This window comes from Pseudorca crassidens, chromosome 11 (genome assembly GCF_039906515.1).
Source record: "Pseudorca crassidens isolate mPseCra1 chromosome 11, mPseCra1.hap1, whole genome shotgun sequence".
Taxonomy (NCBI): Eukaryota; Metazoa; Chordata; class Mammalia; order Artiodactyla; family Delphinidae; genus Pseudorca; species Pseudorca crassidens.
In genome coordinates, this window is record NC_090306.1 from 7,978,886 (window position 1) to 7,993,467 (window position 14,582).

Consider the following 14,582-nt stretch of genomic DNA (forward strand, 5'->3'; position numbering starts at 1 on the left):
TAATATTCCATTGTGTATATGTACCACATTTAGGACATTTAGGTTGCTTCCATGTCTTAGCTCTTGTAAAAAGTGTTGCAGTAAACATTGGGGTACATGTATCTTTTCAAATTATGTTTTTTTCCAGATATATGCCCAAGAGTGGGATTGCTGGATCATATGGTAGTTCTAGATTTAGTTTTTCAAGGAGGTTCTGGACATCTTGATTGCTTCCAAGTTTTGGCAATTATGAATAAAGCTGCTATAAACACCTGTGTGCAGGTTTTTATGTAGACAGAAGTTTTCTACTTCTTTGGGTAAATGCTAATGTCGGGGAGGAAGAAATTTCCCTCTGCCCTTCTTGGTTCTTCTGGCTGGTCTAAGAATTAAATCGACATGAGACACATTAACAGAAGAAAACCAAATGAAAGTTTAATAACACATATACACAGGAGAGACCCAGGAGAACAGAGTAACTAACTCACCAAAATGTCCGAAGCCCTTACCTTAAATACCTTCCTCAGCTAAGGACAAAAGAGGATGGATGTTTGAAGGTGGGGAGAGTCAGTTATGGGAAGTTACCAGGAAAAACACAGTAAACAAGGGTATTATTTTGCAGATTTAAGTCCTTGGCTTCTCTGTTGATAAGAGTTTCTAGAGATTTGGCCACAGTCCTCTTCCAGGTGCAACAAGGGAGACACCCTTATAAAGGAGATTTTCCTTACAAACACAAATGTCACTTACAAAAGGGTAACTCCTTGGTTTTCAGTTTTCCCCATGTGTGCTGTTTCTTAGAAAACAACCAGCTTAAAATAATTAATATACCAGAGATATTTTTAGAGTGGCAAATTCTGCTCTCCCTACACCAAGAGGTTGATTGCTATATTTTATTGTAAGCGTATGTTTAGTTTTCTACGAAACGACCAACCATCTTCCAAAGCGACTGTAACATTTTTCACTCTCATCAGCAATGAATGAAAGTTCCTGAAATGTGAAATTTTCAATATCGCCTTTGGTTAAAAGGGGGATTTGGAAATATTTTTATCTGAATGAATGTTTTAATTTATAAAATTACCTCCTATATAATATTTTAAGTGTTCTGCTACAAATAAAGGTAGAGAGCAAGCTGTGGGAGTTGAAGGATTGGGTAGTCTAAGATAAAGTATTAGCATTTAGAGAAGCCGTAAGGCAGAAAGAGTAACTGATATTTCATCTCCAAATTAGTTTTCATATATAAATTGCCACTGTGGTTAGGTATTTTTAAAATAAAAGTTAAAATCAGCTTTAAACTAGCTATGATTGTTTCCAGTAGATTTGATGGGAAAACAACACTCTTAAAAAATATTAATCTCCATCGTAATTACTTTTCTCAATTGGTTTTAAAGTACTCCTTTGAGAGATTTAGCTATGTTTGGGTCAAAGCTCAAATGCGCTAAAATGTTCAGTTTGAGAATAAGGACTAAACATTATAAACATACAATGTGATAAAAGAATTCCTGGATTTTCATACATGAGAAGGATTGAAAAATGCCATAGAGAAAAATAATGAGCATCAAAGGCTATGCAATTCATTTTCGTTGTTTCAATAATGAAACTTAGTTTCTTTTCTTTTGTGGGTTTGTTTTTCAAATCAGAGATAAGGAGACCTTGCTGGAAGTAGACAGGTGACTGGGGCCGCTGTTGTCTGATACATTTTTCAGAACTTCCGGGCCTTGTTTAAGCAGCCCCTCGTTCTTCATCTTTTCTTCACTCTTTTTTATTTTACAATTTCTGCTGCTCCTCCCCTACAGGTCCCAGGAATCACTGTCGTTAGTAGTGGTTGGAAAGGCCTTTTGTCCTCGGATTCTTAGCAGGTAAAGGGGAGGGCCGGAGGGAGGCGACACTGGCACCAGGTCCACCCTCCAGTCCGTCACCAGCCCTTCCGGTGGCACTTTGTATCCAGGTGAGGAGAGGAGTACTCTTCTCCGGGGAATTTTTGCCTTAGGGGGAAAAAAAAATGTTTGAGGACTACTGAGTTAATCACCTGAATCTCTTGATATTTTCTTTTCCGAAGACAGATCCTACTTCTGGGTTAAGAGAAGAGAAAGTAAATCATTTCTATATCTGAATGTGTGTGAAGCCCTTAGTAGTCGGGACTGACATCACTTCTCTGGACCTTGATTACACCTCTTGCCCTTCACCTTATACGTCTCTTCAAACCCCTTAGTCATGCTCTGTTTGTGCTGCTGCTCTAGGAGCAGCCTGCGGCCAGGACCTAAACAACATGACGCCAACGTGGTGAAGGAGGGGTCACGGTCGGAGGCAGCCAGCCTAGCACCGAAGGCGCCGGGCGAGTGCAATCCAACGAGCGAAGGGCGAAAGGCAAGCACGGGGCACCTCTGCACGGGCCAAAGGAATGCCAGGACCCCCATCCCATCTGTTCCCAGACTCCAGATCCCAACAGGCTGAAAAAAGCTGGATTTTCGCCATCTGTATTTGTTTTGGGGCCCAACCAAGAAACTGCGAAGGAGAGGGAAGAAGACATTATTAGAACATTTTTTTTGTTTGAAAAACACCTTTAATGTCACAGTCACCATAAAATAAGAGGTGAAAATTGCTCGTGGTCCCAGTGAACTCTATGCAGGGAAAGTTTAGATGGAATGAGAAAACACCGAAATGGACAGAGCTCCTGCCCACCCCCATCCCGCGGACCACGGGTCGCGGGGGGCGGGCCTGGGGCGGGGCTTCGTGACGTCACAGGACCAACGCGCCGCCGTGTTGTTTTTGTGCTCCCGAGTCTCGGGAAAAGCCTCCGGGAATTCTTTACCTGGGCCTCCCGTGCCTCTGGACTGGGGGCCCCCGAGACCCCATCTGAAAGCTCTGCGGAGCCGCAGTGCGACGGGGACTGGCCTTTCTGAAGCGGGTCTGAGACACATTGCAATTTGTTCCGAGGGAATCAAGACGGGAGAGACGCCTTCGTGCGCGAGGGAGGCAGGCCCCGTCCGGGGATCTTAGAAACCCTGCGGTCCATCATGAAGTTCCAGTATAAGGAGGACCATCCCTTTGAGTATCGGAAAAAGGAAGGAGAAAAGATCCGGAAGAAATATCCGGACCGGGTCCCTGTGAGTGTGGAGGGGGAGGGGGAGGAGGGAATGGGGGGGGGGCGGCGGAGTCGTGATGGCTGCCAGAGGCACAGAAAGGTGGTCCCTAAAAGTACTTAACCTGGACGCCCTTCACTACGGAGAGAGCCAGTGGAAGGAACGTTTGCACTGCGGACCCTTTAAAACCCGTATCCCCAGGGCCCGTCCCCATCTTTAGAGCTGACCGCAGTTTTAGAGCGGAGCCTACGTTTGAGTGACTCAGCAGTATTCAGAGGATGTGTGAGCTGGGATGTACTCCAAATGTGGGCCTTTTTGCGCGAGAATGATTAGGTTGGGACTACTCATTTGCTGCCCTTAAGACTGCATGGAAATTGTTCTGGGAATAACAGATGCGGTGGATTTGCTCCCATCAGTTTTCTCCTTAGGTGGGTCTCCGTTAATCAAGTTGACTTTGGCCCTTATAGCCTTGGGTTTGGGAGGGAAATGTTCGGAAGCCAGTGGATCCTTTATTTTTGTCTCTGAGGGTTAGGGAGCGGGCGTGGGGGGATGGGGGGCGCCCCAAGACAGGCCTGGCCCAGAAAACAAGGTCACGTTCTCCGCGCAGTTGCCTCATCATTCTTGGCTCCGGGGCGTGTGGGGCTGTAGCCAGCCTTCCTCCGGTATTTATTCTGAACACATTGTACCTGGACACAATAAGGAAGGACTGAGACCTTTTTTCTCTCGGGTTTTTGGACTCTGGCGTACGTAATGTAAAACTAGTGCAGGCAGTGAGGAGGGAAGAAATAGTAAGGTATCTTGCTGCATCCGGGCGCTTTCCCCCTCTCCCCCTCCCCCGCCTCCTGCCTGGTTTTTCTCTACTGTGGGCTACGCAGCCGGATGGGAAGGCAGAAGGCTTTAAAGTGTGGTGGAGGGAACAGTCAGTGAGCTTTGGCGATGGGGGACTAGAGACCCTAAGGACCCGAAGACCCTTTATCTTCGGGCAGGGGCATTCGGATAAATATTACAGATAATTTGCAGGTAAAGGAATTGCCATTATCTGATGGTGAGAGGTACTCTTGAATTCCTTTCCAAACCTCATCTAACTTTGGTGTTCTTACAGCTGCCAAAAGCGACCTGGGTCGTATAAACCCCTTGCAGTCCTTTTCCTATAAGGGTAGAGGAGATATTAGGGCTGTTCCATTCCCCAGGAATTACATACAAAAGGGTTTTCAGCTAAAAAGGAGAGCTAGCCCTATTACCCACTGACGGATTCGTGACAGATTGCTTGCTTGGTCTGTGGACCTTGCATGACTGCTTTAAAAGTTTCCCCCAAATCTTGGTGATACCCATTCCTACTCTCTTATAGTAATATTTGAAAGTGACAACTAACTTTGATTGATAACTTACCATGTACCTGGGAGTATTCTCAGTTCCCTGTCTATATTCATTCACTTAGTCCTCACACCGTTATAATCCCATTCTACAGAGGCAGGATCTGAGGCACAGAGAACTGAAGTAACTTCCTGAAAGGTTTCACCTGGCTGCTGTGTGGCAGAGCTGGGATTCTGACCCTGGCTGTTGGGCCCTCCATGTCATGTTGTTTCTCAATCTCTAATGCAGTTCTGTTCAACAGAATTATTTAAGTGTGCAGTGTGTGCCTCGCACCGTTAGGTATTGGAAATAGAGAAGTCACCTGTTGCTGCCTTCGAGAGTTCACAGATGGTAGTAGGATGCCAGAACGGCATCCCAGTCGGCAAAATGACTACCGTTTATTCAGAACGCTAAGTATGAGGCTCTGTTCCAGGAAGCTCCGTATAAGTCACAAACTCAGAATTGTACCTGTTCCTAAATCTAGTTAAAATTCTCATACGTTTCCTCAAAACAGTCTTTTCCATTTCAGTCATTTACATGCATTCACCCAGAATAGTTCAGCTAATCCCCCCTATTTTTGTTCTGCTCATTGTTTGGTGTTAAATGTTTTACTTCTGTGATAGTTTGTAAGCCATTATGACTCTCACTTAGATCTCATGATTCCTCCAGTTAGGTTTTAACCAGTGGTCAGCCTCTAGCTGCTCCTTAGGTGCTCAGCCTGTGGCCTTCTTTCTAGTTGTGCTGCAAAAGGATCTCTACCCTCTGAATCCTGAGATTTGGTGCAAGTTCTGGGCAGAGCCCTGAATCTTGCTGTGCTCAAGTGTTGTGTTCACGGAGAAGAGGGTTAGACTAAATGATTTCTAAAGCCCGTTCCCCCTAGACCATTGGTGTCATTAAAGCAGTCGCGTGCCCTGACTGCTTACGTGACTTGAGTGTAGCCTGAGCACATCTGTAGCTGCCACCCAAAAGAATAGGCGTGCTTGGGCCTTGAGACAGAGTTTCATGGGATTTTGAAGTCACCTTTCTAGCTACAGTGTATTGAAAACCTGCAACATAGCAGGAAACTGTTAGGAAGAGATTGCCTGTTTTTTGAAATTCATGAGCAGCCCTATGGAGTATTAGTCACATTTCACAGAGGAGGAAAACTGAGACCCAAACAGGCAAAGCATCTAGGCCCAGGGCCCACTGTAACTGAAGGGTTCCTGGGAACTTGAATATTTTCTGGTAAGCGAAGGCCTTAATGATTCCTTCTCCCCTCCTTTTCCTCCACATCCAACCCTCTCTTCCCGATGTCACAGTTGCACTTGGCTTTGTCGCTCTCTTTTTCTGCTCCCTCCACATGGTTTCCATGTCTTATTAATCCGGGCTGGAGCTGCCACGTCATCTCAGAGCTCCTGCGTGACACAAGGCAGCCTCCTTCCCTTTGATTTTATGTGCCTGCGGCCTCCTGTCCATCCTCATTGTTGCGCCATCACTGGTCTCTTCCTGTGCTCTTCCTACTTTTTCTTTTAATTTCTGACTCACATATCACTGCTGCAGTTTTGATTTTTATTTATTTATTTTTTCTTCCGGTTTTATGGAGATATAATTGACATATGGCACTGTATAAGTTTAAAGTGTACAGCATAATGATTTGACTTACATACCTCATGGAATGATGATCACAGTAAGTTGAGTGAATATCCATAATCTCATACACAGATAAAAAATTAAAGAAGTAGAAAAAAAATTTTGTTTTTTGTGATGAGAACTCTTAGGATTTACTCTCAAAGTGTAATTGACCTACAACACTGTGTTAATTCCTGTTACACAACGTAGTGATTTTTTTCTATACATTTCAAAATGATCACCGTGATAAGTCTAGTTAGTTATGGTATGTCACCATATTACTTAGTTATTATTATATTCCTCACACTAGACATTTTGTACCTGTGACTCATTTATTTTGCAACTGGATTTATTTTTATTGTTAAGTGTGATCACGTCCTTCTGGTCTTCCAGGTGCAGGATTCTTTTTCTGTGCAAAAATCAGTAGGTTTTTCACTTGTTATTCTCTCCCCTTAAATGTAAAAGCTTCAGATTTCTCCAAATCAATCCTTATGTTTAGATCTTTGTAATTTACAAAGCCTTTCCACTTAAAATGTTATGGATTATTCAAGTTCATTGTATCAGTTCCATGCCTCTGTAAAAGATGTGTTTGAAAGTTATCGTCTTCCATTTACTTGTTGGAATGCTGAAGCTCAGAGAGGTTAAGTGACCTGTTGAAGGTCACAAGCTACTAGGGATACTTGTCCAGTGTATATTTCTATTTCTTTAAATTTTCTGTACTTCCCATATCTTCTGCCTAGAGTGATTATATTTTCTAAACTAAAAATCTAAAGCTGATGGTTTTACAATAGATTTTAAATATTTTTAAATGAAATTAAATATTATATCATATAATATATAAATAGTAAATATATTTATATAATATTTATATTTAAGTATATTTAAATTAATATTAAAAATTTATTTATAAGATATTTTCTATTTTATAAATCTTCATGTATAAAGAGTCTTTAAATTTTACATATCTTTTTTTCTTTTCGTTACAGCCATATATGATCTTTCTAAAACTTGAAATATTATAGAAATATTTAATGCAGACATTGAAAAATCTCTTAAAATCCTAACAGATAATCAGTATTGACTAATGGGTTAGTTATTGTACTGACATCATATTAAAGAATATAAGTACTGTTTTAATACTTTTTTTTCAGTTAATAGTGTCTTGAATATATTTTTTTCTGTTCTCAAAAATTTTGATAAAGTATAAAATTTGAACCACATTATCTGTACCTTTAATAAATAGCATTTATATGAAAGAATAAAACTAATAGGTACTCAGGACCATCTGAGAAAATTCAAACAATCTTCTTGGTGCTTTAACTAAATACCAGAAAGTATATATCCTATAGTATACCTTACAGGTAATTCGTAATTAAAATCAAGGTTTTAAAATCTTTACTTTTCATAACATGCCCTCCTCATCCTCTTGTTATTGCAGTAATAAAACCATAACCTTATTACGAAAGTCCATTTTCTCATACATTTTGGAAGGGGGAAGGGGGAATAAGAAATGGAAGAGCTGTATCGGCCCCAGACAAACTCACTTCAGATAGGGCAACTGTAGGATGTAGAGGGGAAAATACTAGGTTGGATTCTGCAGTTTTTATCCCCACTTTCTACTTCTCCTCCCAGGTGATCGTGGAGAAGGCTCCCAAGGCCAGGGTGCCTGATCTGGACAAGAGGAAGTACCTAGTGCCCTCTGACCTCACTGGTAATGCTCCTTCCCTCCCCGGACAACTTCCTCCCATGGGAAAGCATTCCCAGTCCTTCCTGTGTGCGTGCGACTGTGGGATTGAGAGGAAGTAGAACTGAAGAGAGTGAGTGGGATTCTCCTGAGAGTTAGGTGATTCAGCAACGGTGATGTCATAGTTCTTTCCCATCACCCATTTCCTTAAGCGTTTCCCATGGTAGTGCTTTGTTTGATTTAGATGCAGCAAAGTACGAAAGCTTGAAAGAAGAGATCCGACGTCCATTATTTAAACCGCTTAAAATTCAGCTTTGTTATTGTGATACCAATTTACTCCAGAAGGAAAACCAGACTAGTTTATTGGGAGAATCACATTTTAGAGATTCTCAGCTGAACACCTTGTCTCAAGCTACAGTTTTTTGTTAATACATCTTGTAGATACTGTTTGGATAGGATACATTCATTCTTCACGTTGATTCTTAATGGAGTAACCAGTGCATCCAGGAGGCACTTGGAAAGATTTTGTAGATGTGTTTGCTCCAGAGTTATTCGATTTGCATATCAGCCTTCTAGAAATCTTCCAGTGTGCTCAGTGAAGGGTAACGCATGGAACCCCACTCATTGCCCCAACATTGGGGTGACTAATTGTGCTGAGATTACTGCAGTCTATTAGACCGCTTCCCGTCACAAGTTTGTCTTAGGTGGGAGTGGGAAGTGTGTTTCTTTCTTTCTTTTTGTTTTTTTCTTCTTCTTTTTGGCTGCACCACGTGGCTTGCAGGATCTTATTTCCCCGACCAGGGATCAAACCCGGGCCCTGGCAGTGAAAGGGCCAGAGTCCTAACCACTGGACTGCCGGGGAATTCCCTGGAAGTGTGTTTCAAGTCCAATTTAGACAATGATGGGAGTGTTTCAGTCTGGAGACACGTTGTATTCCCTCAGAGGTGTCCTCAGGCCTTGAGTGGATATGCTAACATTAGGTCTGAAATTGAGTAAAGTGGGGAAGGATTGAGGAATTAAACTCCTCGATGGCATGTCAAGAAATATGCAGGCTTCTCTGAGTGTCACTTTTTATTCCTAACGCTGTAGGACGGTATTGGGCTCTGCTCAGGTGATACGTAAGTCTGGTACTTTTGGAAACAGGTGCAGTAGGATTTTTTTTCTGGATCTTACCGTTCTGCTAACCTCTCATTTTCTTCCTCCTTTCCTTCCTTTTCTAAAACCTTCCTTCATCTAGTTGGCCAGTTCTACTTCTTAATCCGGAAGAGGATCCACCTGAGACCCGAAGACGCCTTATTCTTCTTTGTCAACAACACCATCCCTCCCACTAGCGCGACCATGGGCCAGCTGTATGAGGTAATGGTCCTGGTGACAATACTGTGCAGTCTGGCCTTCTCTAGCTTTTGTCCCAGGTGTGTTATCAACATCCCAGGTGTGTTACCAACATACCTGGGAAGTGGGGCAGGAGGTGTTGTTTATCAGGTTCCTTTCATGAGGCCGTGTCAGGCTCTGGGAGATCAGATGCCACTTGTCCCTTACGGAGTGAGCAGCCCACTAGATTCAGTCCCTTTGAATTCTCTTTTTAGTTTTGCCTTGCTGTAGTGTTTTAACATTGGATCGTCTTTATTGAAACAGCAGGAAGTGGTTTCTGACTGCAAAAATTCCAGATAAAATGAAATTTAAAATTACGGCAGTCTGTAAATGGATTCATTTGTCTTCACAGATAAACTCAGTTGGAGGGAATAGCTTGAGTGTTTTTATTTGGTTTAATTGGTAAACTGTCAGAATCTGATGAGAAAACTATAATAAAGGACTTTATCGTGCTATATCACCTAAGATTGTTACTGCATTATTATTCCTTAAAGGGTTTCACACAATACTGCCTTCTTTTTGTGTCCCATTAGTGACTTGCACAAACTTTTCTAATAACCTCTCATTTTTATTCCACAGCATACATTCTCTATTAGTTTTTATTCCAGTACCTATAGTTACATTGGATCTGTGTTCCCCTTGCCAGAGTGAGCCTTTTAGGGGTCATGTTTGTATCCCTGGTGTGTATGGTGTTCTCCACGAAGGTTTTTGTGAACTCAGAGTTCAGAGTTGAATCCCAGCCACTTCTGCTGCTTCTTCGATGCTCTTTTCAATGGGGACTGATGGTACCTCCTCTGCCTACCTTACAGAGTTGTGTGAGGCTCTGAATCCTAGGGATGATGAATGTGACTATGTTTTCTAAACCGTCGTCTTACCTCTTCCCCTAGGACAACCACGAGGAAGACTATTTTCTGTACGTGGCCTACAGTGACGAGAGTGTCTACGGGAAGTGAGTGGCGGAAGCCGGCCGATGGGAGCACCCGGACTCGGGGCAGGGGGAGGGGCGTGTGTGGGGCTTGGGGAGAGAGGCGGGGAGGTCTCCCCCTGTGGAGGAGACAGAAGGTGAAGACATCTGGAAACACTACACTGCACACACCATCACCATATTTTCACATGCTCAATTGATATTTTTTGCTGCTTTCTCGGCCCAGGGAGAAAGCATGTCAGGACAGAGCTGTTTTTTGGCTTCATAGAAAAATGAGGATGCTCTAGTCTCACAACACTGCTGCGAATTAACTTTCGTGGGATTTCCATAGAAGAATCGGGGGTGGGCAAGTTGGGGCCAGAGATCGTGGACCACCCGTAACTTTCCGCTCTCCTTCTCTTTGGGCAGAGATTCTATATTTGACATTTGCACAAGACATGTAGGGAAAGGGGATGGGAATGTTCTAGGATCACTGGTAGTGGACCATTCCTGGGGACCAAAAGAGACCCATTGTAATTGAAGCATTGTGACCCCTGACCTCTCCTACCTCCACATCTCCTCCCGCATCCCATTGTCATCTCACAGGCATCACAGTACCCACCCCAGTGGTGGCAGTAGACGTCAGACCCAGACACTTAGATGGAGCTCTCCTTCTGCTGGAAAATAGAGGCCAGGCGTGAGGGATGTCAGGATTGCCAAGAGAGTCTTGATAGCATTAAACTGGAACTGACAAAGTATTGAGCATCTCTGCCTAACCTGCTTTGCTCTTTGGTGCCCCTTTTCCCCACACCTACCTTGGCCTTGAATGAGCCTCCGCCATTTCCAGTGATAGGCTAAAACCCCTCATCTGGCATTTCCCAAACTTCACTCCATGGATGGGGACAAAGATGAGTTACGTATGGAAGGGGCGGGTGTGAGGTAAGATGGATTGTCCACAGCCCCCGCTCATGCAGAATTCTTGCTCCCGGGCTGCTGCCCTTCACTCTCACACGCACGGAAATGCCCAGTGAGGGCCAGCTGCTTCCCTCCTTGGGTTTTCACTTACCACAGCTGCTAGATAGAAACATTTGAGAGGGTGACTTTTAGTAGTTCCTGGGGATTCTATCTGATTCTGATCGTTTTCACTTTAGGGGTTATGATGTGGGTGGGAGTGGGAAGCGGGAATTGCACTCAGATGGGACACTTCAGTTCATCTCCGCTAATGAAAAGGGTCCTTCCCGTGGTGGAAATCCGTGTGTCAGTTCTGTCAGCTGCAGGCTCTTGTATCATGAAGTTTCTGCTGTCAGGCCGAGGAAATAAAAGAATTGCGTAAAAACCTGCCGTGAGTTCAGAAATGTCGCTTCTATTTAGTACGTTTTAGAATAGACGGCGTGTGGACTCCAAGCAGAAAACTTAGAGTTGGGGTGGCTGTCGGCTGGGTGCCCACGCGTGGCCAGACGTGTACCCTGCCCGTCACTGCCCAGGAGTCACCGTCCAAAGGTGAATGGAGGCGGGGCAGCGTGCCCAGGGTGTCGGTGCAACGTGGGTGATTTTCTCCTCCGCAGATGAATGCCTTGTCACCGCTTTACGTGTTCCTCAGAGCTGAAGGTGGAAGACTGCCTGCGTTAGAAGATTGGGGGCGGATGGGGGGGGGTGCTTGTTAAGATGCAGATGTCTAGGCCTTGCGCAGATTTGGCTGACTCAGCCCCTCAGCGTAGGCAGCTGCATTTTAAATTAACCGGCTCCTCGTGACTGCTGCACGCTGAGGTTGCAGAGGCGTTGCTCTGGTACCTGGTTTTGCTGTAAGTCCTAACCCAACCTGTTCTTTTCACGTCTTGGTCAATAAGAGGCCCCTATCTCCCACGGCGACAAATGGCGCCTCCTTAAGGCTCCTGGGGTCAGAACAAGCTTGATGCCCTCCGACCTTAGGGAGTCTTCATTCAGGAACCGATATGTAGGTAGGCGGTGGGGTGCCAGTTCAGAGACAATGAAAAACAGATTAGTACAAATCCCTTTCTGAAAGAACTTCTATCCATTTCTAATCTTTAATCTCTTGCAGGGCTATATCCCCACGTACTGTCTACCTCTGTAGAGTTTTATGGAAATATAAGAGTCAGCAGAAAAGAAGCAGATGGTCATAAGGGATCCATGGCAGGATTCCACCCACCACCAAGCCCAAATCATGCCCAGTGTGCTGGCTGAGAGTTAAGTTAGGACTGAGAGGAAGGGTAGGAGAAGACCAAGCCCAGCAAAGACCACATGCAGGAAGTACAGAAAGTTCTAAGGAATTTTCACGTTGACGTCAAGGCATTGGAAATGGACACCTGTCACTACTGGCAGGTATTGGGGTGTTTCTGATAAAGCCAAATGGAAGCTATTACTGGAATTAAGATAATGAACTTGACACTAAAGACTTGCCCACACTACCTAGGAATGAGATTGGATAAATGTTTAAAAGAAAAACACATGGCAGATCTCCCGTCCTCCATACGCATTGGAAGCAGTGGCGCGGGAGACTGTAGGCCATTGCTAAACCAGAGAAGGGCCTTGAATTTAGAGGCCGTGCCTCCCCCAGCAGGCCTTTGCTTATTTTGGTCCTACTTATCTCTAGATTTTCCTGGTAGAAAAAGTTTATCCTTGGATGGGACATTACCTACCGTATTAGACCAGCCCTCTGACCTAGGTACCTGCATAAAGTTTAAACAGCTAAGTTCGGAGACAAAGGCAGGCTGGATATTTCATTGTTCTCAGTTGGATATGATGCTCTTTCCTGCACATCAGTATCTCAGCATCATTTCCCTGTTCCCTGCTGGCCAAGCTTTAAAGCTTCTTAGCACCTTCAGTCCATTGTGAGTCATCTTGAACTAAAAGCAGGTTAGGAAATGTCCTTTCGTTAACTGGGTCTCACGTAAGATGGACTGACACCGTGATGCATGTTCCTGGGGACCAATCTTGAATGGTGTGTCACATAAGTCCATTCTTCCCTTGGAGGCCAGTATGACATCAACGGCAGAGTTGAGTGAATCCTTAACTTTTACTATATATTTTGGTAGCAAGATCTCAGATATAGCTGTAGGATAAGTATACATCTGGGTTTGCCAAGGACAGTCTAGATTGGTGCTTCCTGTCCTGATTGGTTTATTAATGGTTCCCTATTGCACTGTCACAAGTCCCCCAGTGGACACAATGTTGTATGGTCACGCTCTTTATACTTAGCGTAAAAAGGGAAGCTTAGTCCCACCATCCATCCCAGTGCAGCCTGTCCCAGCGCAGGGTGCGTAGAGACCAGAAGAAGAAGGCCATTCCTGAATGGTAGATTGTTCTGCTTCATTCTATTTTCTTCCCCAATGCAGAGTTGTTTTCTTCCTTTAAAGCACTGTGTACTTTAAAAAAAAAAAGTTCACGGACCATATTGTGAAATCAGAAGTTAGGATTGCAGAAGAACAAAACAAATGGTTAAATCGTGAATAGAGGTGATTAGGCAGACGGGGGCACTGCCTTGCACACCTCCAGGGGGTGCCCTGCCGTGGTGGTGTAAAAGCACTCTCCGGAGTGGCTGGTGCCCAGGCTCTGCCCTGGTGCATTCACCCTTTGGACACACTATTGTCAGTTATTGCAAGTTGCCGTGACCCTGTTGCGTGTATTAAGCACGCAGTTCTATCAATACATCGCATCTGTCGGTAACCACCCAGTATGATGGGTGTGGTGTGATTTTGAGATTCTGTATGTGGGCTGGGACGGCACGTGTACACTTGCCCGTGGATACAGCCCCAAGTCAACTGCGATAACAAGTCATTTCTGAAAAATAAACTAGTTGATAAACTGATTCCATCCACTTCTCTTTTACTCGATACAAAACTTGGAATCAGCTGTTTCTAGCTGTGTTTTCTTCGGGATATATTTTTTACTCTGACAAATTTGACCAAGTTCCAAGCATTCATCCTCGTTTTGTTTTTGCTGCATGAAACCACCAGTTATTTTCAGAAACTGGTCCACTTGTCCTTGAATGGCTCTGAGTCCAGTTGGTCACTTTACTGCCGCCCGAGTAACTAGTTCCTTCCTATCCCCCCTACTCTTCACCTGCCCCTTTGCTTACCTGGATGTTACAGCGTGGGGCCTGCAGTTTGGTCAGCTCCAGCCTGTGGCGTACCCTCCCGTGGATGTTTCAGGGCTACAGAGCTTGGTTTTCTCATGCTTCAAACGGCCTAAACAAAAAACATTGGAGTCCTCATCCCAAAAGCTGTAAGATGTTGTGAAGATGTCAGCCTGTTTCCCCTGTTGTGTTACAGGACCATATATATATATATATATATATATATATATTTTTTTTTTTTACTTTCATTCTTACTGTTAAGGGCACTTTAGTACTTTGTAAATACAGATGACCAGGTTATTTTCAAAGTTTGAAGGAACAGGAAGGGATCACCCCTAGAAGGAGTCAGATGACGTCCCCACATGCCACTGTGCAGGTGCATACGTATTTCAGCAGTGAGTAACGGACGACCCTAGTCACTCCTGGTGCATATTCCACAGTGCGGACCAATCAGTTTTGACAGTTCTGCTTTCAACATAGCAGTGGATTGATTTAAGAGCCTCGTGACTTCTG

General features: G+C 44.2%; 1 protein-coding gene across 1 annotated transcript; it reads left to right on the plus strand.

Moving 5' to 3' along the window:
* Positions 1–2,702: 2,702 nt before the first annotated feature.
* GABARAPL1 (GABA type A receptor associated protein like 1) lies at positions 2,703–11,317 on the plus strand. The gene is made up of 4 exons (XM_067695674.1): positions 2,703–3,080; positions 7,650–7,728; positions 8,939–9,057; positions 9,960–11,317. The coding sequence occupies exons 1-4, from the start codon at positions 2,991–2,993 to the stop codon at positions 10,023–10,025; spliced, it is 354 nt and encodes a 117-aa protein (XP_067551775.1). The 5' UTR covers positions 2,703–2,990; the 3' UTR covers positions 10,026–11,317.
* Positions 11,318–14,582: the final 3,265 nt, after the last annotated feature.